The 25,791-nt window shown below is 44.0% G+C and overlaps 4 protein-coding genes across 4 annotated transcripts; all 4 read right to left on the bottom strand.

Moving 5' to 3' along the window:
* Window positions 1-10,295: 10,295 nt before the first annotated feature.
* Window positions 10,296-10,874, bottom strand: LOC122818104 (uncharacterized). The gene has a single exon (XM_044091571.2). The coding sequence runs from the start codon at window positions 10,872-10,874 to the stop codon at window positions 10,296-10,298; it is 579 nt and encodes a 192-aa protein (XP_043947506.1).
* Window positions 10,875-12,685: 1,811 nt separating this feature from the next.
* On the bottom strand, window positions 12,686-13,264 carry LOC122818105 (uncharacterized). The gene has a single exon (XM_044091572.1). The coding sequence runs from the start codon at window positions 13,262-13,264 to the stop codon at window positions 12,686-12,688; it is 579 nt and encodes a 192-aa protein (XP_043947507.1).
* A 1,811-nt stretch (window positions 13,265-15,075) lies between these two features.
* LOC122818107 (uncharacterized) lies at window positions 15,076-15,654 on the bottom strand. The gene has a single exon (XM_044091574.1). It carries the CDS (start codon window positions 15,652-15,654, stop codon window positions 15,076-15,078), a length of 579 nt encoding a protein of 192 aa, XP_043947509.1.
* A 1,811-nt stretch (window positions 15,655-17,465) lies between these two features.
* Window positions 17,466-18,044, bottom strand: LOC122818106 (uncharacterized). The gene has a single exon (XM_044091573.2). It carries the CDS (start codon window positions 18,042-18,044, stop codon window positions 17,466-17,468), a length of 579 nt encoding a protein of 192 aa, XP_043947508.2.
* Window positions 18,045-25,791: the final 7,747 nt, after the last annotated feature.

Here is a 25,791-nt window from a genome sequence, read left to right as displayed (position 1 = left end):
TCACCGATTATTGATATGGAGATGAGTGAAGGATGGAACTTGAGCTTAAGCTGATTGACGAAACGAGAGGTGACAGAATTGATTTGAGAAGCGGAATCGAGGAAGGCCCTGCATGGCACGAACACGCCAGACCGATTTTTTACGGTAGCAAGCAACATGTATTCGGCTCTAGTCGGCGACGAAGCTAAAGGCGGTGTTTTGGACAAGGCTACAGAGACGTGAGATGATCCTTGCGGAAGTATTTCTGGAATAGGCTGGGACAGGGTTGCAACGGAATTTGATTCCAAATGAAGAAGATTATAATGCCTCCGGTGGCAGTGTCTGCAGTTGCCAGACTTGCATTGCTGTAGGCTGTGTCCTTTTCGTAGGCAGTTGAGACTAAGATGTAGCCTTTTTGACTCTCTATACCGCTGGGGATCAATCCTAAAAATTGTGGGCATTTTGTCAAATAATGTTGCCTAGACTCGCATTCATGATTTACCATAGCGTATTCTAAATTTTCCATCATGCGGCATCTATGGTCCAAGAAAGATGAGAATTTATCCCAATTTTGCAGCTCCTTGGAAGGCAACCCTTCTTCGCACCTCTCCTGGGTCTGAATGTCCAGTTTTGAAACGATGAGATGGATTAAAAGGCCTTCATAGATTTCCTTCGTAGAGGCCATAGTAGCCAAGGCGCGCTAATGAGAAGTTGCCTTACCACCCCTGGTAGCTTAAATAAAGACCGGACACGTGCCTAAAGGTGCGATAATTTATTATCAAATCTCGACGTTAACAATTCCAAAGCCCTGTCATAATTATTTTCCGTGGGCTTCAGCGAGCGAATTGCGCCCAGTGCTGTGCCGTCCAAACATGTACGAAAATGCTGGAATTTTTCCATCTTTGTTAGATCTTCGTTCTTTCCCACTACCGTGTTGAACATGGCGTAGAAATCCGGCCAATCGATGTATGCTTTGCCAAATCGCGGAAAGTGAAATTCCGGTAGCCAGGTGGGCCGCGAATAGCACTTGAAGGTGGCTGTGTGTCCACCGAGGATGCCCTGCAACTCAGTTGAATTTGCCAACGACTTTCTCTTCTCACTAATGAGATGGCGGCAGATTCTTCTCTTGGTCTCACAATATTCCGCGGTAAAGGTTAAGCGCGCATCTGACTCCAGCTCCGCAATCACAAGCCGCTCGAGGTTAAGTCGAAAGCTATCGAAGTCAGAGTACATGCGCTCGATTAAGTCCAACCGCACCTGCAACTCACTTTCGTCGAATTTGGCCAACTGCTCCTCTGTCAAAAATAAATTTAGGGCCGCCAGCTCGCGTACCATAGAATTTGCCTTTGCCCGATAAAACTCCTTGCCGTTTTTATTTGTAGTTTGTAGGGTACACGAAAGTCACTGCACGAAATTTGCGCTGCACCTGCACTTGGGCCAGCGAAAACCAAAGACCGAATTTGAGGGTAATGACGGAACCGAAAACAAAGAGCAACGACCTCTGCCTGGCGAGCGAAGCTGTATAATACTTTCCCTTATGCAAAAGGACTGTACAGCAGCCTATTGTAACTGTACAATGTATATATGTATGTAGGTATATGCGAATACCGTGCGAAGCTATGCGAAAAGGGTTTGTGTGTGTGTAGCCCTGTAGCGACACCTGTAATAATTGCTTAACTTTAGCACACGTTCACGATCACGTCGGGGTCGCCAACGTTTAGAGAAGGCATTAATTTATGCCACCTTTTTTGCGAATGTGCGGAACGGTGTTAAAAGAAAAGCCGAGAATGTGGTTCGATTTCAAATGCATTTATTGCTGTAGCGAGAGCGAACGAAGAGTGCTTTAAAACGAAGAAGCGCACGATCATATGAATCTCCTAGAGCATCGAAACTAGTTTTGGCAGGAAGTAGTACCGAATATTGGCCAGATTCAAGCCGAGTGTATTCCTGCTGAAATAGCTGCTCGCATAGAGCTTCCTTTTTCGACATAGTTTTTGTAGAATCTGCGCAATCGATTTCCCAAAATCTATTTAGTATCTCAGAGATCCACTCCGACTCCGAATGAGTGCTGGGTTCTTAAGGAAACTAAAGATGAGCGAACGAAAGATCCTACTGTTAGACACCTTGAGACGATCCAGCCAAGTCTGGTTTTCTGCAGAGTGGGTAAATTGCTGCCTAATCGAATTTGTCCAATACAAAGCAGCTCGAACAATACGCTTGCTCTAAGAAGCAAGTCAATGCGTTGACTTTTGTAGAAGACAGAGTCGGCGAGCTCGAGATGTTCTAGTATTTTCCATTCAGACGCGTTAAGGTCGAAATGCGGGTGGTAATCGGTGATTGACTGGGTGCTATACTTTGCGTTACTCGACTGCGCGAAAATATAAACCGATTTATCCGAAGCGAGCGAGGACTCACCGATTATTGATATGGAGATGAGTGAAGGATGGAACTTGAGCTGAAGCTGATTGGCGAAACGAGAGGTGACAGAATTGATTTGAGAAGCCGAATCGAGGAGGGCCCTGCATGGCACGAACACGCCAGACCGATTTTTTACGGTAGCAAGCAACATGTATTCGGCTCTAGTCGGCGACGAAGCTAAAGGCGGTGTTTTGGACAAGGCTACAGAGACGTGAGATGATCCTTGCGGAAGTATTTCTGGAATAGGCTGGGACAGGGTTGCAACGGAATTTGGTTCCAAATGAAGAAGATTATAATGCCTCCGGTGGCAGTGTCTGCAGTTGCCAGACTTGCATTGCTGTAGGCTGTGTCCTTTTCGTAGGCAGTTGAGACTAAGATGTAGCCTTTTTGACTCTCTATACCGCTGGGGATCAATCCTAAAAATTGTGGGCATTTTGTCAAATAATGTTGCCTAGACTCGCATTCATGATTTACCATAGCGTATTCTAAATTTTCCATCATGCGGCATCTATGGTCCAAGAAAGATGAGAATTTATCCCAATTTTGCAGCTCCTTGGAAGGCAACCCTTCTTCCCACCTCTCCTGGGTCTGAATGTCCAGTTTTGAAACGATGAGATGGATTAAAAGGCCTTCATAGATTTCCTTCGTAGAGGCCATAGTAGCCAAGGCGCGCTAATGAGAAGTTGCCTTACCACCCCTGGTAGCTTAAATAAAGACCGGACACGTGCCTAAAGGTGCGATAATTTATTATCAAATCTCGACGTTAACAATTCCAAAGCCCTGTCATAATTATTTTCCGTGGGCTTCAGCGAGCGAATTGCGCCCAGTGCTGTGCCGTCCAAACATGTACGAAAATGCTGGAATTTTTCCATCTTTGTTAGATCTTCGTTCTTTCCCACTACCGTGTTGAACGTGGCGTAGAAATCCGGCCAATCGATGTATGCTTTGCCAAATCGCGGAAAGTGAAATTCCGGTAGCCAGGTGGGCCGCGAATTGCACTTGAAGGTGGCTGTGTGTCCACCGAGGATGCCCTGCAACTCAGTTGAATTTGCCAACGACTTTCTCTTCTCACTAATGAGATGGCGGCAGATTCTTCTCTTGGTCTCACAATATTCCGCGGTAAAGGTTAAGCGCGCATCTGACTCCAGCTCCGCAATCACAAGCCGCTCGAGGTTAAGTCGAAAGCTATCGAAGTCAGAGTACATGCGCTCGATTAAGTCCAACCGCACCTGCAACTCACTTTCGTCGAATTTGGCCAACTGCTCCTCTGTCAAAAATAAATTTAGGGCCGCCAGCTCGCGTACCATAGAATTTGCCTTTGCCCGATAAAACTCCTTGCCGTTTTTATTTGTAGTTTGTAGGGTACACGAAAGTCACTGCACGAAATTTGCGCTGCACCTGCACTTGGGCCAGCGAAAACCAAAGACCGAATTTGAGGGTAATGACGGAACCGAAAACAAAGAGCAACGACCTCTGCCTGGCGAGCGAAGCTGTATAATACTTTCCCTTATGCAAAAGGACTGTACAGCAGCCTATTCTAACTGTACAATGTATATATGTATGTAGGTATATGCGAATACCGTGCGAAGCTATGCGAAAAGGGTTTGTGTGTGTGTAGCCCTGTAGCGACACCTGTAATAATTGCTTAACTTTAGCACGCGTTCACGATCACGTCGGGGTCGCCAACGTTTAGAGAAGGCATTAATTTATGCCACCTTTTTTGCGAATGTGCGGAACGGTGTTAAAAGAAAAGCCGAGAATGTGGTTCGATTTCAAATGCATTTATTGCTGTAGCGAGAGCGAACGAAGAGTGCTTTAAAACGAAGAAGCGCACGATCATATGAATCTCCTAGAGCATCGAAACTAGTTTTGGCAGGAAGTAGTACCGAATATTGGCCAGATTCAAGCCGAGTGTATTCCTGCTGAAATAGCTGCTCGCATAGAGCTTCCTTTTTCGACATAGTTTTTGTAGAATCTGCGCAATCGATTTCCCAAAATCTATTTAGTATCTCAGAGATCCACTCCGACTCCGAATGAGTGTTGGGTTCTTAAGGAAACTAAAGATGAGCGAACGAAAGATCCTACTGTTAGACACCCTGAGACGATCCAGCCAAGTCTGGTTTTCTGCAGAGTGGGTAAATTGCTGCCTAATCGAATTTGTCCAATACAAAGCAGCTCGAACAATACGCTTGCTCTAAGAAGCAAGTCGATGCGTTGACTTTTGTAGAAGACAGAGTCGGCGAGCTCGAGATGTTCTAGTATTTTCCATTCAGACGCGTTAAGGTCGAAATGCGGGTGGTAATCGGTGATTGACTGGGTGCTATACTTTGCATTACTCGACTGCGCGAAAATATAAACCGATTTATCCGAAGCGAGCGAGGACTCACCGATTATTGATATGGAGATGAGTGAAGGATGGAACTTGAGCTTAAGCTGATTGACGAAACGAGAGGTGACAGAATTGATTTGAGAAGCGGAATCGAGGAAGGCCCTGCATGGCACGAACACGCCAGACCGATTTTTTACGGTAGCAAGCAACATGTATTCGGCTCTAGTCGGCGACGAAGCTAAAGGCGGTGTTTTGGACAAGGCTACAGAGACGTGAGATGATCCTTGCGGAAGTATTTCTGGAATAGGCTGGGACAGGGTTGCAACGGAATTTGGTTCCAAATGAAGAAGATTATAATGCCTCCGGTGGCAGTGTCTGCAGTTGCCAGACTTGCATTGCTGTAGGCTGTGTCCTTTTCGTAGGCAGTTGAGACTAAGATGTAGCCTTTTTGACTCTCTATACCGCTGGGGATCAATCCTAAAAATTGTGGGCATTTTGTCAAATAATGTTGCCTAGACTCGCATTCATGATTTACCATAGCGTATTCTAAATTTTCCATCATGCGGCATCTATGGTCCAAGAAAGATGAGAATTTATCCCAATTTTGCAGCTCCTTGGAAGGCAACCCTTCTTCGCACCTCTCCTGGGTCTGAATGTCCAGTTTTGAAACGATGAGATGGATTAAAAGGCCTTCATAGATTTCCTTCGTAGAGGCCATAGTAGCCAAGGCGCGCTAATGAGAAGTTGCCTTACCACCCCTGGTAGCTTAAATAAAGACCGGACACGTGCCTAAAGGTGCGATAATTTATTATCAAATCTCGACGTTAACAATTCCAAAGCCCTGTCATAATTATTTTACGTGGGCTTCAGCGAGCGAATTGCGCCCAGTGCTGTGCCGTCCAAACATGTACGAAAATGCTGGAATTTTTCCATCTTTGTTAGATCTTCGTTCTTTCCCACTACCGTGTTGAACATGGCGTAGAAATCCGGCCAATCGATGTATGCTTTGCCAAATCGCGGAAAGTGAAATTCCGGTAGCCAGGTGGGCCGCGAATTGCACTTGAAGGTGGCTGTGTGTCCACCGAGGATGCCCTGCAACTCAGTTGAATTTGCCAACGACTTTCTCTTCTCACTAATGAGATGGCGGCAGATTCTTCTCTTGGTCTCACAATATTCAGCGGTAAAGGTTAAGCGCGCATCTGACTCCAGCTCCGCAATCACAAGCCGCTCGAGGTTAAGTCGAAAGCTATCGAAGTCAGAGTACATGCGCTCGATTAAGTCCAACCGCACCTGCAACTCACTTTCGTCGAATTTGGCCAACTGCTCCTCTGTCAAAAATAAATTTAGGGCCGCCAGCTCGCGTACCATAGAATTTGCCTTTGCCCGATAAAACTCCTTGCCGTTTTTATTTGTAGTTTGTAGGGTACACGAAAGTCACTGCACGAAATTTGCGCTGCACCTGCACTTGGGCCAGCGAAAACCAAAGACCGAATTTGAGGGTAATGACGGAACCGAAAACAAAGAGCAACGACCTCTGCCTGGCGAGCGAAGCTGTATAATACTTTCCCTTATGCAAAAGGACTGTACAGCAGCCTATTGTAACTGTACAATGTATATATGTATGTAGGTATATGCGAATACCGTGCGAAGCTATGCGAAAAGGGTTTGTGTGTGTGTAGCCCTGTAGCGACACCTGTAATAATTGCTTAACTTTAGCACACGTTCACGATCACGTCGGGGTCGCCAACGTTTAGAGAAGGCATTAATTTATGCCACCTTTTTTGCGAATGTGCGGAACGGTGTTAAAAGAAAAGCCGAGAATGTGGTTCGATTTCAAATGCATTTATTGCTGTAGCGAGAGCGAACGAAGAGTGCTTTAAAACGAAGAAGCGCACGATCATATGAATCTCCTAGAGCATCGAAACTAGTTTTGGCAGGAAGTAGTACCGAATATTGGCCAGATTCAAGCCGAGTGTATTCCTGCTGAAATAGCTGCTCGCATAGAGCTTCCTTTTTCGACATAGTTTTTGTAGAATCTGCGCAATCGATTTCCCAAAATCTATTTAGTATCTCAGAGATCCACTCCGACTCCGAATGAGTGCTGGGTTCTTAAGGAAACTAAAGATGAGCGAACGAAAGATCCTACTGTTAGACACCTTGAGACGATCCAGCCAAGTCTGGTTTTCTGCAGAGTGGGTAAATTGCTGCCTAATCGAATTTGTCCAATACAAAGCAGCTCGAACAATACGCTTGCTCTAAGAAGCAAGTCAATGCGTTGACTTTTGTAGAAGACAGAGTCGGCGAGCTCGAGATGTTCTAGTATTTTCCATTCAGACGCGTTAAGGTCGAAATGCGGGTGGTAATCGGTGATTGACTGGGTGCTATACTTTGCATTACTCGACTGCGCGAAAATATAAACCGATTTATCCGAAGCGAGCGAGGACTCACCGATTATTGATATGGAGATGAGTGAAGGATGGAACTTGAGCTGAAGCTGATTGGCGAAACGAGAGGTGACAGAATTGATTTGAGAAGCCGAATCGAGGAGGGCCCTGCATGGCACGAACACGCCAGACCGATTTTTTACGGTAGCAAGCAACATGTATTCGGCTCTAGTCGGCGACGAAGCTAAAGGCGGTGTTTTGGACAAGGCTACAGAGACGTGAGATGATCCTTGCGGAAGTATTTCTGGAATAGGCTGGGACAGGGTTGCAACGGAATTTGGTTCCAAATGAAGAAGATTATAATGCCTCCGGTGGCAGTGTCTGCAGTTGCCAGACTTGCATTGCTGTAGGCTGTGTCCTTTTCGTAGGCAGTTGAGACTAAGATGTAGCCTTTTTGACTCTCTATACCGCTGGGGATCAATCCTAAAAATTGTGGGCATTTTGTCAAATAATGTTGCCTAGACTCGCATTCATGATTTACCATAGCGTATTCTAAATTTTCCATCATGCGGCATCTATGGTCCAAGAAAGATGAGAATTTATCCCAATTTTGCAGCTCCTTGGAAGGCAACCCTTCTTCCCACCTCTCCTGGGTCTGAATGTCCAGTTTTGAAACGATGAGATGGATTAAAAGGCCTTCATAGATTTCCTTCGTAGAGGCCATAGTAGCCAAGGCGCGCTAATGAGAAGTTGCCTTACCACCCCTGGTAGCTTAAATAAAGACCGGACACGTGCCTAAAGGTGCGATAATTTATTATCAAATCTCGACGTTAACAATTCCAAAGCCCTGTCATAATTATTTTCCGTGGGCTTCAGCGAGCGAATTGCGCCCAGTGCTGTGCCGTCCAAACATGTACGAAAATGCTGGAATTTTTCCATCTTTGTTAGATCTTCGTTCTTTCCCACTTCCGTGTTGAACATGGCGTAGAAATCCGGCCAATCGATGTATGCTTTGCCAAATCGCGGAAAGTGAAATTCCGGTAGCCAGGTGGGCCGCGAATTGCACTTGAAGGTGGCTGTGTGTCCACCGAGGATGCCCTGCAACTCAGTTGAATTTGCCAACGACTTTCTCTTCTCACTAATGAGATGGCGGCAGATTCTTCTCTTGGTCTCACAATATTCCGCGGTAAAGGTTAAGCGCGCATCTGACTCCAGCTCCGCAATCACAAGCCGCTCGAGGTTAAGTCGAAAGCTATCGAAGTCAGAGTACATGCGCTCGATTAAGTCCAACCGCACCTGCAACTCACTTTCGTCGAATTTGGCCAACTGCTCCTCTGTCAAAAATAAATTTAGGGCCGCCAGCTCGCGTACCATAGAATTTGCCTTTGCCCGATAAAACTCCTTGCCGTTTTTATTTGTAGTTTGTAGGGTACACGAAAGTCACTGCACGAAATTTGCGCTGCACCTGCACTTCGGCCAGCGAAAACCAAAGACCGAATTTGAGGGTAATGACGGAACCGAAAACAAAGAGCAACGACCTCTGCCTGGCGAGCGAAGCTGTATAATACTTTCCCTTATGCAAAAGGACTGTACAGCAGCCTATTCTAACTGTACAATGTATATATGTATGTAGGTATATGCGAATACCGTGCGAAGCTATGCGAAAAGGGTGTGTGTGTGTTTAGCCCTGTAGCGACACCTGTAATAATTGCTTAACTTTAGCACACGTTCACGATCACGTCGGGGTCGCCAACGTTTAGAGAAGGCATTAATTTATGCCACCTTTTTTGCGAATGTGCGGAACGGTGTTAAAAGAAAAGCCGAGAATGTGGTTCGATTTCAAATGCATTTATTGCTGTAGCGAGAGCGAACGAAGAGTGCTTTAAAACGAAGAAGCGCACGATCATATGAATCTCCTAGAGCATCGAAACTAGTTTTGGCAGGAAGTAGTACCGAATATTGGCCAGATTCAAGCCGAGTGTATTCCTGCTGAAATAGCTGCTCGCATAGAGCTTCCTTTTTCGACATAGTTTTTGTAGAATCTGCGCAATCGATTTCCCAAAATCTATTTAGTATCTCAGAGATCCACTCCGACTCCGAATGAGTGTTGGGTTCTTAAGGAAACTAAAGATGAGCGAACGAAAGATCCTACTGTTAGACACCCTGAGACGATCCAGCCAAGTCTGGTTTTCTGCAGAGTGGGTAAATTGCTGCCTAATCGAATTTGTCCAATACAAAGCAGCTCGAACAATACGCTTGCTCTAAGAAGCAAGTCGATGCGTTGACTTTTGTAGAAGACAGAGTCGGCGAGCTCGAGATGTTCTAGTATTTTCCATTCAGACGCGTTAAGGTCGAAATGCGGGTGGTAATCGGTGATTGACTGGGTGCTATACTTTGCATTACTCGACTGCGCGAAAATATAAACCGATTTATCCGAAGCGAGCGAGGACTCACCGATTATTGATATGGAGATGAGTGAAGGATGGAACTTGAGCTTAAGCTGATTGGCGAAACGAGAGGTGACAGAATTGATTTGAGAAGCCGAATCGAGGAGGGCCCTGCATGGCACGAACACGCCAGACCGATTTTTTACGGTAGCAAGCAACATGTATTCGGCTCTAGTCGGCGACGAAGCTAAAGGCGGTGTTTTGGACAAGGCTACAGAGACGTGAGATGATCCTTGCGGAAGTATTTCTGGAATAGGCTGGGACAGGGTTGCAACGGAATTTGGTTCCAAATGAAGAAGATTATAATGCCTCCGGTGGCAGTGTCTGCAGTTGCCAGACTTGCATTGCTGTAGGCTGTGTCCTTTTCGTAGGCAGTTGAGACTAAGATGTAGCCTTTTTGACTCTCTATACCGCTGGGGATCAATCCTTAAAATTGTGGGCATTTTGTCAAATAATGTTGCCTAGACTCGCATTCATGATTTACCATAGCGTATTTCAATTTTTCCATCATGCGGCATCTAAGGTCCAAGAAAGATGAGAATTTATCCCAATTTTGCAGCTCCTTGGAAGGCAACCCTTCTTCCCACCTCTCCTGGGTCTGAATGTCCAGTTTTGAAACGATGAGATGGATTAAAAGGCCTTCATAGATTTCCTTCGTAGAGGCCATAGTAGCCAAGGCGCGCTAATGAGAAGTTGCCTTACCACCCCTGGTAGCTTAAATAAAGACCGGACACGTGCCTAAAGGTGCGATAATTTATTATCAAATCTCGACGTTAACAATTCCAAAGCCCTGTCATAATTATTTTCCGTGAGATTCAGCGAGCGAATTGCGCCCAGTGCTGTGCCGTCCAAACATGTACGAAAATGCTGGAATTTTTCCATCTTTGTTAGATCTTCGTTCTTTCCCACTACCGTGTTGAACATGGCGTAGAAATCCGGCCAATCGATGTATGCTTTGCCAAATCGCGGAAAGTAAAATTCCGGTAGCCAGGTGGGCCGCGAATTGCACTTGAAGGTGGCTGTGTGTCCACCGAGGATGCCCTGCAACTCAGTTGAATTTGCCAACGACTTTCTCTTCTCACTAATGAGATGGCGGCAGATTCTTCTCTTGGTCTCACAATATTCCGCGGTAAAGGTTAAGCGCGCATCTGACTCCAGCTCCGCAATCACAAGCCGCTCGAGGTTAAGTCGAAAGCTATCGAAGTCAGAGTACATGCGCTCGATTAAGTCCAACCGCACCTGTAACTCACTTTCGTCGAATTTGGCCAACTGCTCCTCTGTCAAAAATAAATTTAGGGCCGCCAGCTCGCGTACCATAGAATTTGCCTTTGCCCGATAAAACTCCTTGCCGTTTTTATTTGTAGTTTGTAGGGTACACGAAAGTCACTGCACGAAATTTGCGCTGCACCTGCACTTGGGCCAGCGAAAACCAAAGACCGAATTTGAGGGTAATGACGGAACCGAAAACAAAGAGCAACGACCTCTGCCTGGCGAGCGAAGCTGTATAATACTTTCCCTTATGCAAAAGGACTGTACAGCAGCCTATTCTAACTGTACAATGTATATATGTATGTAGGTATATGCGAATACCGTGCGAAGCTATGCGAAAAGGGTTTGTGTGTGTGTAGCCCTGTAGCGACACCTGTAATAATTGCTTAACTTTAGCACACGTTCACGATCACGTCGGGGTCGCCAACGTTTAGAGAAGGCATTAATTTATGCCACCTTTTTTGCGAATGTGCGGAACGGTGTTAAAAGAAAAGCCGAGAATGTGGTTCGATTTCAAATGCATTTATTGCTGTAGCGAGAGCGAACGAAGAGTGCTTTAAAACGAAGAAGCGCACGATCATATGAATCTCCTAGAGCATCGAAACTAGTTTTGGCAGGAAGTAGTACCGAATATTAGCCAGATTCAAGCCGAGTGTATTCCTGCTGAAATAGCTGCTCGCATAGAGCTTCCTTTTTCGACATAGTTTTTGTAGAATCTGCGCAATCGATTTCCCAAAATCTATTTAGTATCTCAGAGATCCACTCCGACTCCGAATGAGTGTTGGGTTCTTAAGGAAACTAAAGATGAGCGAACGAAAGATCCTACTGTTAGACACCCTGAGACGATCCAGCCAAGTCTGGTTTTCTGCAGAGTGGGTAAATTGCTGCCTAATCGAATTTGTCCAATACAAAGCAGCTCGAACAATACGCTTGCTCTAAGAAGCAAGTCGATGCGTTGACTTTTGTAGAAGACAGAGTCGGCGAGCTCGAGATGTTCTAGTATTTTCCATTCAGACGCGTTAAGGTCGAAATGCGGGTGGTAATCCGTGATTGACTGGGTGCTATACTTTGCATTACTCGACTGCGCGAAAATATAAACCGATTTATCCGAAGCGAGCGAGGACTCACCGATTATTGATATGGAGATGAGTGAAGGATGGAACTTGAGCTTAAGCTGATTGGCGAAACGAGAGGTGACAGAATTGATTTGAGAAGCCGAATCGAGGAGGGCCCTGCATGGCACGAACACGCCAGACCGATTTTTTACGGTAGCAAGCAACATGTATTCGGCTCTAGTCGGCGACGAAGCTAAAGGCGGTGTTTTGGACAAGGCTACAGAGACGTGAGATGATCCTTGCGGAAGTATTTCTGGAATAGGCTGGGACAGGGTTGCAACGGAATTTGGTTCCAAATGAAGAAGATTATAATGCCTCCGGTGGCAGTGTCTGCAGTTGCCAGACTTGCATTGCTGTAGGCTGTGTCCTTTTCGTAGGCAGTTGAGACTAAGATGTAGCCTTTTTGACTCTCTATACCGCTGGGGATCAATCCTTAAAATTGTGGGCATTTTGTCAAATAATGTTGCCTAGACTCGCATTCATGATTTACCATAGCGTATTTCAATTTTTCCATCATGCGGCATCTAAGGTCCAAGAAAGATGAGAATTTATCCCAATTTTGCAGCTCCTTGGAAGGCAACCCTTCTTCCCACCTCTCCTGGGTCTGAATGTCCAGTTTTGAAACGATGAGATGGATTAAAAGGCCTTCATAGATTTCCTTCGTAGAGGCCATAGTAGCCAAGGCGCGCTAATGAGAAGTTGCCTTACCACCCCTGGTAGCTTAAATAAAGACCGGACACGTGCCTAAAGGTGCGATAATTTATTATCAAATCTCGACGTTAACAATTCCAAAGCCCTGTCATAATTATTTTCCGTGAGATTCAGCGAGCGAATTGCGCCCAGTGCTGTGCCGTCCAAACATGTACGAAAATGCTGGAATTTTTCCATCTTTGTTAGATCTTCGTTCTTTCCCACTACCGTGTTGAACATGGCGTAGAAATCCGGCCAATCGATGTATGCTTTGCCAAATCGCGGAAAGTAAAATTCCGGTAGCCAGGTGGGCCGCGAATTGCACTTGAAGGTGGCTGTGTGTCCACCGAGGATGCCCTGCAACTCAGTTGAATTTGCCAACGACTTTCTCTTCTCACTAATGAGATGGCGGCAGATTCTTCTCTTGGTCTCACAATATTCCGCGGTAAAGGTTAAGCGCGCATCTGACTCCAGCTCCGCAATCACAAGCCGCTCGAGGTTAAGTCGAAAGCTATCGAAGTCAGAGTACATGCGCTCGATTAAGTCCAACCGCACCTGTAACTCACTTTCGTCGAATTTGGCCAACTGCTCCTCTGTCAAAAATAAATTTAGGGCCGCCAGCTCGCGTACCATAGAATTTGCCTTTGCCCGATAAAACTCCTTGCCGTTTTTATTTGTAGTTTGTAGGGTACACGAAAGTCACTGCACGAAATTTGCGCTGCACCTGCACTTGGGCCAGCGAAAACCAAAGACCGAATTTGAGGGTAATGACGGAACCGAAAACAAAGAGCAACGACCTCTGCCTGGCGAGCGAAGCTGTATAATACTTTCCCTTATGCAAAAGGACTGTACAGCAGCCTATTCTAACTGTACAATGTATATATGTATGTAGGTATATGCGAATACCGTGCGAAGCTATGCGAAAAGGGTTTGTGTGTGTGTAGCCCTGTAGCGACACCTGTAATAATTGCTTAACTTTAGCACACGTTCACGATCACGTCGGGGTCGCCAACGTTTAGAGAAGGCATTAATTTATGCCACCTTTTTTGCGAATGTGCGGAACGGTGTTAAAAGAAAAGCCGAGAATGTGGTTCGATTTCAAATGCATTTATTGCTGTAGCGAGAGCGAACGAAGAGTGCTTTAAAACGAAGAAGCGCACGATCATATGAATCTCCTAGAGCATCGAAACTAGTTTTGGCAGGAAGTAGTACCGAATATTGGCCAGATTCAAGCCGAGTGTATTCCTGCTGAAATAGCTGCTCGCATAGAGCTTCCTTTTTCGACATAGTTTTTGTAGAATCTGCGCAATCGATTTCCCAAAATCTATTTAGTATCTCAGAGATCCACTCCGACTCCGAATGAGTGTTGGGTTCTTAAGGAAACTAAAGATGAGCGAACGAAAGATCCTACTGTTAGACACCCTGAGACGATCCAGCCAAGTCTGGTTTTCTGCAGAGTGGGTAAATTGCTGCCTAATCGAATTTGTCCAATACAAAGCAGCTCGAACAATACGCTTGCTCTAAGAAGCAAGTCGATGCGTTGACTTTTGTAGAAGACAGAGTCGGCGAGCTCGAGATGTTCTAGTATTTTCCATTCAGACGCGTTAAGGTCGAAATGCGGGTGGTAATCGGTGATTGACTGGGTGCTATACTTTGCATTACTCGACTGCGCGAAAATATAAACCGATTTATCCGAAGCGAGCGAGGACTCACCGATTATTGATATGGAGATGAGTGAAGGATGGAACTTGAGCTTAAGCTGATTGGCGAAACGAGAGGTGACAGAATTGATTTGAGAAGCCGAATCGAGGAGGGCCCTGCATGGCACGAACACGCCAGACCGATTTTTTACGGTAGCAAGCAACATGTATTCGGCTCTAGTCGGCGACGAAGCTAAAGGCGGTGTTTTGGACAAGGCTACAGAGACGTGAGATGATCCTTGCGGAAGTATTTCTGGAATAGGCTGGGACAGGGTTGCAACGGAATTTGGTTCCAAATGAAGAAGATTATAATGCCTCCGGTGGCAGTGTCTGCAGTTGCCAGACTTGCATTGCTGTAGGCTGTGTCCTTTTCGTAGGCAGTTGAGACTAAGATGTAGCCTTTTTGACTCTCTATACCGCTGGGGATCAATCCTTAAAATTGTGGGCATTTTGTCAAATAATGTTGCCTAGACTCGCATTCATGATTTACCATAGCGTATTTCAATTTTTCCATCATGCGGCATCTAAGGTCCAAGAAAGATGAGAATTTATCCCAATTTTGCAGCTCCTTGGAAGGCAACCCTTCTTCCCACCTCTCCTGGGTCTGAATGTCCAGTTTTGAAACGATGAGATGGATTAAAAGGCCTTCATAGATTTCCTTCGTAGAGGCCATAGTAGCCAAGGCGCGCTAATGAGAAGTTGCCTTACCACCCCTGGTAGCTTAAATAAAGACCGGACACGTGCCTAAAGGTGCGATAATTTATTATCAAATCTCGACGTTAACAATTCCAAAGCCCTGTCATAATTATTTTCCGTGAGATTCAGCGAGCGAATTGCGCCCAGTGCTGTGCCGTCCAAACATGTACGAAAATGCTGGAATTTTTCCATCTTTGTTAGATCTTCGTTCTTTCCCACTACCGTGTTGAACATGGCGTAGAAATCCGGCCAATCGATGTATGCTTTGCCAAATCGCGGAAAGTAAAATTCCGGTAGCCAGGTGGGCCGCGAATTGCACTTGAAGGTGGCTGTGTGTCCACCGAGGATGCCCTGCAACTCAGTTGAATTTGCCAACGACTTTCTCTTCTCACTAATGAGATGGCGGCAGATTCTTCTCTTGGTCTCACAATATTCCGCGGTAAAGGTTAAGCGCGCATCTGACTCCAGCTCCGCAATCACAAGCCGCTCGAGGTTAAGTCGAAAGCTATCGAAGTCAGAGTACATGCGCTCGATTAAGTCCAACCGCACCTGCAACTCACTTTCGTCGAATTTGGCCAACTGCTCCTCTGTCAAAAATAAATTTAGGGCCGCCAGCTCGCGTACCATAGAATTTGCCTTTGCCCGATAAAACTCCTTGCCGTTTTTATTTGTAGTTTGTAGGGTACACGAAAGTCACTGCACGAAATTTGCGCTGCACCTGCACTTGGGCCAGCGAAAACCAAAGACCGAATTTGAGGGTAATGACGGAACCGAAAACAAAGAGCAACGACCTCTGCCTGGCGAGCGAAGCTGTATAATACTTTCCCTTATGCAAAAGGACTGTACAGCAGCCTATTCTAACTGTACAATGTATATATGTATGTAGGTATATGCGAATACCGTGCGAAGCTATGCGAAAAGGGTTTGTGTGTGTGTAGCCCTGTAGCGACACCTGTAATAATTGCTTAACTTTAGCACACGTTCACGATCACGTCGGGGTCGCCAACGTTTAGAGAAGGCATTAATTTATGCCACCTTTTTTGCGAATGTGCGGAACGGTGTTAAAAGAAAAGCCGAGAATGTGGTTCGATTTCAAATGCATTTATTGCTGTAGCGAGAGCGAACGAAGAGTGCTTTAAAACGAAGAAGCGCACGATCATATGAATCTCCTAGAGCATCGAAACTAGTTTTGGCAGGAAGTAGTACCGAATATTGGCCAGATTCAAGCCGAGTGTATTCCTGCTGAAATAGCTGCTCGCATAGAGCTTCCTTTTTCGACATAGTTTTTGTAGAATCTGCGCAATCGATTTCCCAAAATCTATTTAGTATCTCAGAGATCCACTCCGACTCCGAATGAGTGTTGGGTTCTTAAGGAAACTAAAGATGAGCGAACGAAAGATCCTACTGTTAGACACCCTGAGACGATCCAGCCAAGTCTGGTTTTCTGCAGAGTGGGTAAATTGCTGCCTAATCGAATTTGTCCAATACAAAGCAGCTCGAACAATACGCTTGCTCTAAGAAGCAAGTCGATGCGTTGACTTTTGTAGAAGACAGAGTCGGCGAGCTCGAGATGTTCTAGTATTTTCCATTCAGACGCGTTAAGGTCGAAATGCGGGTGGTAATCGGTGATTGACTGGGTGCTATACTTTGCATTACTCGACTGCGCGAAAATATAAACCGATTTATCCGAAGCGAGCGAGGACTCACCGATTATTGATATGGAGATGAGTGAAGGATGGAACTTGAGCTTAAGCTGATTGGCGAAACGAGAGGTGACAGAATTGATTTGAGAAGCCGAATCGAGGAGGGCCCTGCATGGCACGAACACGCCAGACCGATTTTTTACGGTAGCAAGCAACATGTATTCGGCTCTAGTCGGCGACGAAGCTAAAGGCGGTGTTTTGGACAAGGCTACAGAGACGTGAGATGATCCTTGCGGAAGTATTTCTGGAATAGGCTGGGACAGGGTTGCAACGGAATTTGGTTCCAAATGAAGAAGATTATAATGCCTCCGGTGGCAGTGTCTGCAGTTGCCAGACTTGCATTGCTGTAGGCTGTGTCCTTTTCGTAGGCAGTTGAGACTAAGATGTAGCCTTTTTGACTCTCTATACCGCTGGGGATCAATCCTTAAAATTGTGGGCATTTTGTCAAATAATGTTGCCTAGACTCGCATTCATGATTTACCATAGCGTATTTCAATTTTTCCATCATGCGGCATCTAAGGTCCAAGAAAGATGAGAATTTATCCCAATTTTGCAGCTCCTTGGAAGGCAACCCTTCTTCCCACCTCTCCTGGGTCTGAATGTCCAGTTTTGAAACGATGAGATGGATTAAAAGGCCTTCATAGATTTCCTTCGTAGAGGCCATAGTAGCCAAGGCGCGCTAATGAGAAGTTGCCTTACCACCCCTGGTAGCTTAAATAAAGACCGGACACGTGCCTAAAGGTGCGATAATTTATTATCAAATCTCGACGTTAACAATTCCAAAGCCCTGTCATAATTATTTTCCGTGAGATTCAGCGAGCGAATTGCGCCCAGTGCTGTGCCGTCCAAACATGTACGAAAATGCTGGAATTTTTCCATCTTAGTTAGATCTTCGTTCTTTCCCACTACCGTGTTGAACATGGCGTAGAAATCCGGCCAATCGATGTATGCTTTGCCAAATCGCGGAAAGTAAAATTCCGGTAGCCAGGTGGGCCGCGAATTGCAATTGAAGGTGGCTGTGTGTCCACCGAGGATGCCCTGCAACTCAGTTGAATTTGCCAACGACTTTCTCTTCTCACTAATGAGATGGCGGCAGATTCTTCTCTTGGTCTCACAATATTCCGCGGTAAAGGTTAAGCGCGCATCTGACTCCAGCTCCGCAATCACAAGCCGCTCGAGGTTAAGTCGAAAGCTATCGAAGTCAGAGTACATGCGCTCGATTAAGTCCAACCGCACCTGTAACTCACTTTCGTCGAATTTGGCCAACTGCTCCTCTGTCAAAAATAAATTTAGGGCCGCCAGCTCGCGTACCATAGAATTTGCCTTTGCCCGATAAAACTCCTTGCCGTTTTTATTTGTAGTTTGTAGGGTACACGAAAGTCACTGCACGAAATTTGCGCTGCACCTGCACTTGGGCCAGCGAAAACCAAAGACCGAATTTGAGGGTAATGACGGAACCGAAAACAAAGAGCAACGACCTCTGCCTGGCGAGCGAAGCTGTATAATACTTTCCCTTATGCAAAAGGACTGTACAGCAGCCTATTCTAACTGTACAATGTATATATGTATGTAGGTATATGCGAATACCGTGCGAAGCTATGCGAAAAGGGTTTGTGTGTGTGTAGCCCTGTAGCGACACCTGTAATAATTGCTTAACTTTAGCACACGTTCACGATCACGTCGGGGTCGCCAACGTTTAGAGAAGGCATTAATTTATGCCACCTTTTTTGCGAATGTGCGGAACGGTGTTAAAAGAAAAGCCGAGAATGTGGTTCGATTTCAAATGCATTTATTGCTGTAGCGAGAGCGAACGAACTGCTTCGAGCCAGCAATCAAAAGCGAATAAAATGATGAGAGTGCGCAGGTCTGAGAGATCAGTGAGCGCAGTCGCTTATCTCGGCCTATCTTATTCTTTTCACCCACACATGCAAAATAGATAATAAGGAAGCATTTGTTTACATTGATGTTCTCAGTGATGCTGATCGAATGGAAAATAATAAATGGCTTTAAAATGGTTTTATGATTTCTGCGGCTGCCACCGACACACGGAAACAATATTACAGCAAAATATGATGCTAGCGATTTGTATACTAAATTAAATTTTTTCAAAGGCTTGAAAACCAGGCCGGTATTCACAAAGTCAACCAACTCAAAGCAATATCTTTGAACAAGTTTCAATTGATAATTTTAAAATTATGGGCAATAATATACTGAAATCATTGAGAGTAGCGCTACTCAACCCGGTGACCGTAATAAAAAATAATAAAGAAAAAGAAGCTATATTGTCTACATTCCATGCTGATCCAATACAAGGTGGTCATACAGGCATTACAAAAACCTTGGCCAAGGTCCAGGGACTTTATTACGTGAAAAATATGTCCAAAGACATAAAAGAGTACACAAAAAAATGTCCTAAATGCCAAAAAACATAAACGACTAAACATACTAACCCCACTAACTATAATTAAAACTCCACAAAGAGCTTTCGGTATCGTAATTGTAGATACTATTGGTCCACTTCCAAAACCTAATAATGGAAACGAATACGAACACTCATCTGCGATTTAACTTAATACCTAGTAGCTAGTATTTGAAGATTTTATTCTGAAGTACGGTCCAATGGGAACAGAATATAAAAAATCAATTATTGAAGATCTATGTAAATATTTACGTATTAATAACATAACTTCAACTGTACACCACCACCACCAGACAGTAGGTACCGTGGAGCAAAGCCACAGAACACTCAATGAGTTCATTCGTTCATACATCTCAGTTGAAAAAGCAGATTGGGATGTATGGCTGCGATACTTCGTATATTGTTTTAATACAACCCCATCTACGGCACATGACTATTGTCCATATGAGCCAGTTTTTGACATTTAACAGCATAGATAAAATAAAACCCCTTTTTTATATAGAAGATTATGCTAAGGAATCCTAATTTAGATTAGAGCAGGCATTTAAGAGAGCTAGACTTATGCTAGAATCTCATAAGCTAAAACAGAATTAGTTACGACAAAACTAGTTTAGATATCGATTTAAAAATAGGAGATCAGGTTTTATTGAAAAATGAAACAGGATATAAGTTAGACTTGAAATTTACAGGTCCTTATAAGGTAGAAAAAATAGGAGGCAGAGATAATATAACTATAACAAATAATAAAAATAAAAAGCAAATAGTACATAAAGATTTATTAAAACTCTTTATTTCATAATCAATTTTTATTTCATAAATATATCAAGTATGGCCATACATAATATAAGAGCACAAAGGATAACCATATCTAAAATAAGAAAACAAAAAAAAAAAACAAATTAAAAACAAAAACAAAAAATAATAGAAAAATAAATTTAAAAAAAAAAAAAAAACCCAAAAAAATATATAATATTATTGCTATAATTAATATCATTTTTTGAAAAATTAATAACTCCATTATATTACGTTATTTTTCAAAAGGAGGGAGATGTAGTATGCACACATATAAAATATATGTATTGACCACCCACTGAATTAAGAGTACTAAAAAGGGCACGCACTGTAACACTTTGTCGCATTGTTTTTAGAATTCAGAGTCTCGGTCATCAACCTAAGTGGCCGAAATAAGGACCACTCGCTGTGCCTTAGCCCGCATGCTGAAAGTGCAAGTGTCAGCATAATTGAAACATGAGCGGACCTCATGTATGTGCATATAACTCCGCGCTCCAGAATATATTTAAGAATACATATGCCGTCTCTCCGCTGCCGTTATTGGCAGCGCCGCCACCAGACTTAGACCTTTTAGCTCCTATGTAAATTAGGGATGAAGAAGAACCTCCTTCGAGTTCGGAGCGGCAACAACGGCTGCTCGGAAAACATCAAAACATTTGAATGAACAAAAATTAAATAAAGAATGAGAACAATTAAAACGATGAACCTATCTTCTTCATTAGCGGAGCGGGATAATTTTTACACAAGAGTAGGATCTTATAAGTTAAAAAAAATTTTTGCTTTGGTAATTCTTATAGGAGCTATAAGATATAGTTGTCCTATGGCGAATCCGGCTGGTTTCGACTTATATTCTAGCTGCTCGACTGAACCTGTAAGATTTCTCCTAATTCAGGGGATTCCTGTAGGCAGTCTCCGTCCGCTCCCCGAGGGGGCGAAGACTCCTCTCGTTTCCCTGCTGGGTACAACGGCAACACTCCTCTGCGACCACAATTCCTACAAAAGAGGACTATAGGATTGCGACATGTAGCTGACCGGTGACCCTCCTGGGCACTCTTCCTGCAAGCAAGACTGAAATTCGGCACCATTGACCTGTTCCCCACTCGAGGAACTCATTGTGGAGCTGTGACTGGGGTGGGTGGTCGTCTGTCTGGTCGTTTGAAATTTTGTTGACCTGTTGCTGATGCTCCTCGTACTCGTTCTGGGCTGGCTGTGGTTCGGCCAACAATCTGGCAGGGCTTCCTGTGCTCCGATCGCGGGTGACCTCGTAGTTTACCGCTAAAGTGGTAAGTTTCTCCAAAGTGGTGAAGTCGTGCCTCTTTGCGTACATCTGATACTCCGGTTGGAGATTTTCATAGATTTCATAGATATAATGTTCCGCATTATACCCCGCTCTGTGCATCATGAGTCTGATGTTGACTAGGCATTGTTTGAAATTCTCTCCCCGTCGCTGATCTCTGGTATGGATCTCATCCTCAAGTCGCTGAAAGTACCTGGGTGGCAGAAAGAAGTCAAGAAACGCCTTCTTGAAGTTCGTCCAAGATTTTCCTAGCAGCTGGCTTTTCCGAAACCAGTACTCAGCTGTATCAAAATACCGGGGATGGCCTGCGGCAACTTCTCCACGTCAACTTCGTACGCCGTGGCTCGTTCCTCGAAGTGTTAAATGAAGTTGATGGGGATTTTGGTCCCATCAAAAGTGATTCCCCAATTCTTCATTAATTTATGCCACCTTTTTTGCGAATGTGCGGAACGGTGTTAAAAGAAAAGCCGAGAATGTGGTTCGATTTCAAATGCATTTATTGCTGTAGCGAGAGCGAACGAACTGCTTCGAGCCAGCAATCAAAAGCGAATAAAATGATGAGAGTGCGCAGGTCTGAGAGATCAGTGAGCGCAGTCGCTTATCTCGGCCTATCTTATTCTTTTCACCCACACATGCAAAATAGATAATAAGGAAGCATTTGTTTACATTGATGTTCTCAGTGATGCTGATCGAATGGAAAATAATAAATGGCTTTAAAATGATTTTATGATTTCTGCGGCTGCCACCGACACACGGAAAGAATATTACAGCAAAATATGATGCTAGCGATTTGTATACTAAATTAAATTTTTCCAAAGGCTTGAAAACCAGGCCGGTATTCACAAAGTCAACCAACTCAAAGTAATATCTTTGAACAAGTTTCAATTGATAATTTTAAAATTATGGGCAATAATATACTGAAATCATTGAGAGTAGCGCTACTCAACCCGGTGACCGTAATAAAAAATAATAAAGAAAAAGAAGCTATATTGTCTACATTCCATGCTGATCCAATACAAGGTGGTCATACAGGCATTACAAAAACCTTGGCCAAGGTCCAGGGACTTTATTACGTGAAAAATATGTCCAAAGACATAAAAGAGTACACAAAAAAATGTCCTAAATGCCAAAAAACAAAAACGACGAAACATACTAACCCCACTAACTATAATTAAAACTCCACAAAGAGCTTTCGGTATCGTAATTGTAGATACTATTGGTCCACTTCCAAAACCTAATAATGGAAACGAATACGAACACTCATTTGCGATTTAACTTAATACCTAGTAGCTAGTATTTGAAGATTTTATTCTGAAGTACGGTCCAATGGGAACAGAATATAAAAAATCAATTATTGAAGATCTATGTAAATATTTACGTATTAATAACATAACTTCAACTGTACACCACCACCACCAGACAGTAGGTACCGTGGAGCAAAGCCACAGAACACTCAATGAGTTCATTCGTTCATACATCTCAGTTGAAAAAGCAGATTGGGATGTATGGCTGCGATACTTCGTATATTGTTTTAATACAACCCCATCTACGGCACATGACTATTGTCCATATGAGCCAGTTTTTGACATTTAACAGCATAGATAAAATAAAACCCCTTTTTTATATAGAAGATTATGCTAAGGAATCCTAATTTAGATTAGAGCAGGCATTTAAGAGAGCTAGACTTATGCTAGAATCTCATAAGCTAAAACAGAATTAGTTACGACAAAACTAGTTTAGATATCGATTTAAAAATAGGAGATCAGGTTTTATTGAAAAATGAAACAGGATATAAGTTAGACTTGAAATTTACAGGTCCTTATAAGGTAGAAAAAATAGGAGGCAGAGATAATATAACTATAACAAATAATAAAAATAAAAAGCAAATAGTACATAAAGATTTATTAAAACTCTGTATTTCATAATCAATTTTTATTTCATAAATATATCAAGTATGGCCATACATAATATAAGAGCACAAAGGATAACCATATCTAAAATAAGAAAACAAAAAAAAAAAACAAATTAAAAACAAAAACAAAAAATAATAGAAAAATAAATTTAAAAAAAAAAAAAAACCCAAAAAAATATATAATATTATTGCTATAATTAATATCATTTTTTGAAAAATTAATAACTCCATTATATTACGTTATTTTTCAAAAGGAGGGAGATGTAGTATGCACACATATAAAATATATGTATTGACCACCCACTGAATTAAGAGTACTAAAAAGGGCACGCACTGTAACACTTTGTCGCATTGTTTTTAGAATTCAGAGTCTCGGTCATCAACCTAAGTGGCCGAAATAAGGACCACTCGCTGTGCCTTAGCCCGCATGCTGAAAGTGCAAGTGTCAGCATAATTGAAACATGAGCGGACCTCATGTATGTGCATATAACTCCGCGCTCCAGAATATATTTAAGAATACATATGCCGTCTCTCCGCTGCCGTTATTGGCAGCGCCGCCACCAGACTTAGACCTTTTAGCTCCTATGTAAATTAGGGATGAAGAAGAACCTCCTTCGAGTTCGGAGCGGCAACAACGGCTGCTCGGAAAACATCAAAACATTTGAATGAACAAAAATTAAATAAAGAATGAGAACAATTAAAACGATGAACCTATCTTCTTCATTAGCGGAGCGGGATAATTTTTACACAAGAGTAGGATCTTATAAGTTAAAAAAAATTTTTGCTTTGGTAATTCTTATAGGAGCTATAAGATATAGTTGTCCTATGGCGAATCCGGCTGGTTTCGACTTATATTCTAGCTGCTCGACTGAACCTGTAAGATTTCTCCTAATTCAGGGGATTCCTGTAGGCAGTCTCCGTCCGCTCCCCGAGGGGGCGAAGACTCCTCTCGTTTCCCTGCTGGGTACAACGGCAACACTCCTCTGCGACCACAATTCCTACAAAAGAGGACTATAGGATTGCGACATGTAGCTGACCGGTGACCCTCCTGGGCACTCTTCCTGCAAGCAAGACTGAAATTCGGCACCATTGACCTGTTCCCCACTCGAGGAAGTCATTGTGGAGCTGTGACTGGGGTGGGTGGTCGTCTGTCTGGTCGTTTGAAATTTTGTTGACCTGTTGCTGATGCTCCTCGTACTCGTTCTGGGCTGGCTGTGGTTCGGCCAACAATCTGGCAGGGCTTCCTGTGCTCCGATCGCGGGTGACCTCGTAGTTTACCGCTAAAGTGGTAAGTTTCTCCAAAGTGGTGAAGTCGTGCCTCTTTGCGTACATCTGATACTCCGGTTGGAGATTTTCATAGATTTCATAGATATAATGTTCCGCATTATACCCCGCTCTGTGCATCATGAGTCTGATGTTGACTAGGCATTGTTTGAAATTCTCTCCCCGTCGCTGATCTCTGGTATGGATCTCATCCTCAAGTCGCTGAAAGTACCTGGGTGGCAGAAAGAAGTCAAGAAACGCCTTCTTGAAGTTCGTCCAAGATTTTCCTAGCAGCTGGCTTTTCCGAAACCAGTACTCAGCTGTATCCGTCAAAATACCGGGGATGGCCTGCGGCAACTTCTCCACGTCAACTTCGTACGCCGTGGCTCGTTCCTCGAAGTGTTAAATGAAGTTGATGGGGATTTTGGTCCCATCAAAAGTGATTCCCCAATTCTTCAGCTTCTCCGCTAGCGTGGCTGCGGACATCTCTGATTTCCTGGCAAAAATATCCCGCTTGACCGGATGGATCTCCCTGTCTCCGACAACATCGGCGGCACCTCTGCCTTCCACTGCTGGCACCTGAAGCTGTGTTGGACCCGGTGGGTGTGGGTTCGGAGTCGGTGAACGCTGCTTCCTATCCGTTAGGGTGGCTGTAATTTTCTCCTGTAGCCGCTCGGCTATCTCCAGCACGTGGTCGTCCCGATTATTAAAAGCAGCCAGCCGGCTCCTCATTTCCTCAACAGTTCCGGTTGCTTCCAAAGAAAACTCCTTCAGAATCGCCTCCAATTCCCGCTTTCGGAAATCCAACGGACGCCTATATTGCTATGAAATAAAAGTTAACTGGCAAAGGACAGGAAAAATTTCGATAGGACGAGAGAAATTCTTGAACGAGGGTCAAACGATGTTCGAACTGGTTAAAATCTTCATCGAAAATTTTATTTTATTTGTCACCAAGAATTCACTGAATTCTCACGTGCAACGATGGTGACCACAATCCGATGTCAAACGACGATTTAATTCCTAAAATTTCTCGACGGTGATTGAATTTTGTTCGACGACGATGTAGTTTTAAATTTTTCCACGACGATGTTTTTGAGAGCCGCCGATGAACGTGTTGACTCGGCGATGGTTATAATAGAAGCCCCCAACGATATGATCCTGTTGCCTGTACTTGATCGACTCCTGCTCGTGTGAGAGGGTCGACAATGAGAGTGAAAACGAAAAAAAAAATGGCTGCGCTGTGAGGAGTATACGTAAGCTTTTCCTACCTTGTGCTTTCGAAACTCTCGTGACCTGAGTTGGCTAAACTAGAGGGATCTCTCTCTTTCTCTCCGATTATCTGCCTGTATGTGTTTCTTCCTTACGTGATGTGCTGGCC

This window comes from Drosophila biarmipes, unplaced genomic scaffold (genome assembly GCF_025231255.1).
Source record: "Drosophila biarmipes strain raj3 unplaced genomic scaffold, RU_DBia_V1.1 ptg000024l, whole genome shotgun sequence".
Taxonomy (NCBI): Eukaryota; Metazoa; Arthropoda; class Insecta; order Diptera; family Drosophilidae; genus Drosophila; species Drosophila biarmipes.
This window is presented reverse-complemented; position numbering and strand designations above follow the sequence as displayed.

Bases quoted from the DNA above. Each gene is read 5' to 3' on its own strand.
- LOC122818104 (XM_044091571.2), bottom strand. From the start codon at position 10,874: ATGGTACGCGAGCTGGCGGCCCTAAATTTATTTTTGACAGAGGAGCAG.
- LOC122818105 (XM_044091572.1), bottom strand. From the start codon at position 13,264: ATGGTACGCGAGCTGGCGGCCCTAAATTTATTTTTGACAGAGGAGCAG.
- LOC122818107 (XM_044091574.1), bottom strand. From the start codon at position 15,654: ATGGTACGCGAGCTGGCGGCCCTAAATTTATTTTTGACAGAGGAGCAG.
- LOC122818106 (XM_044091573.2), bottom strand. From the start codon at position 18,044: ATGGTACGCGAGCTGGCGGCCCTAAATTTATTTTTGACAGAGGAGCAG.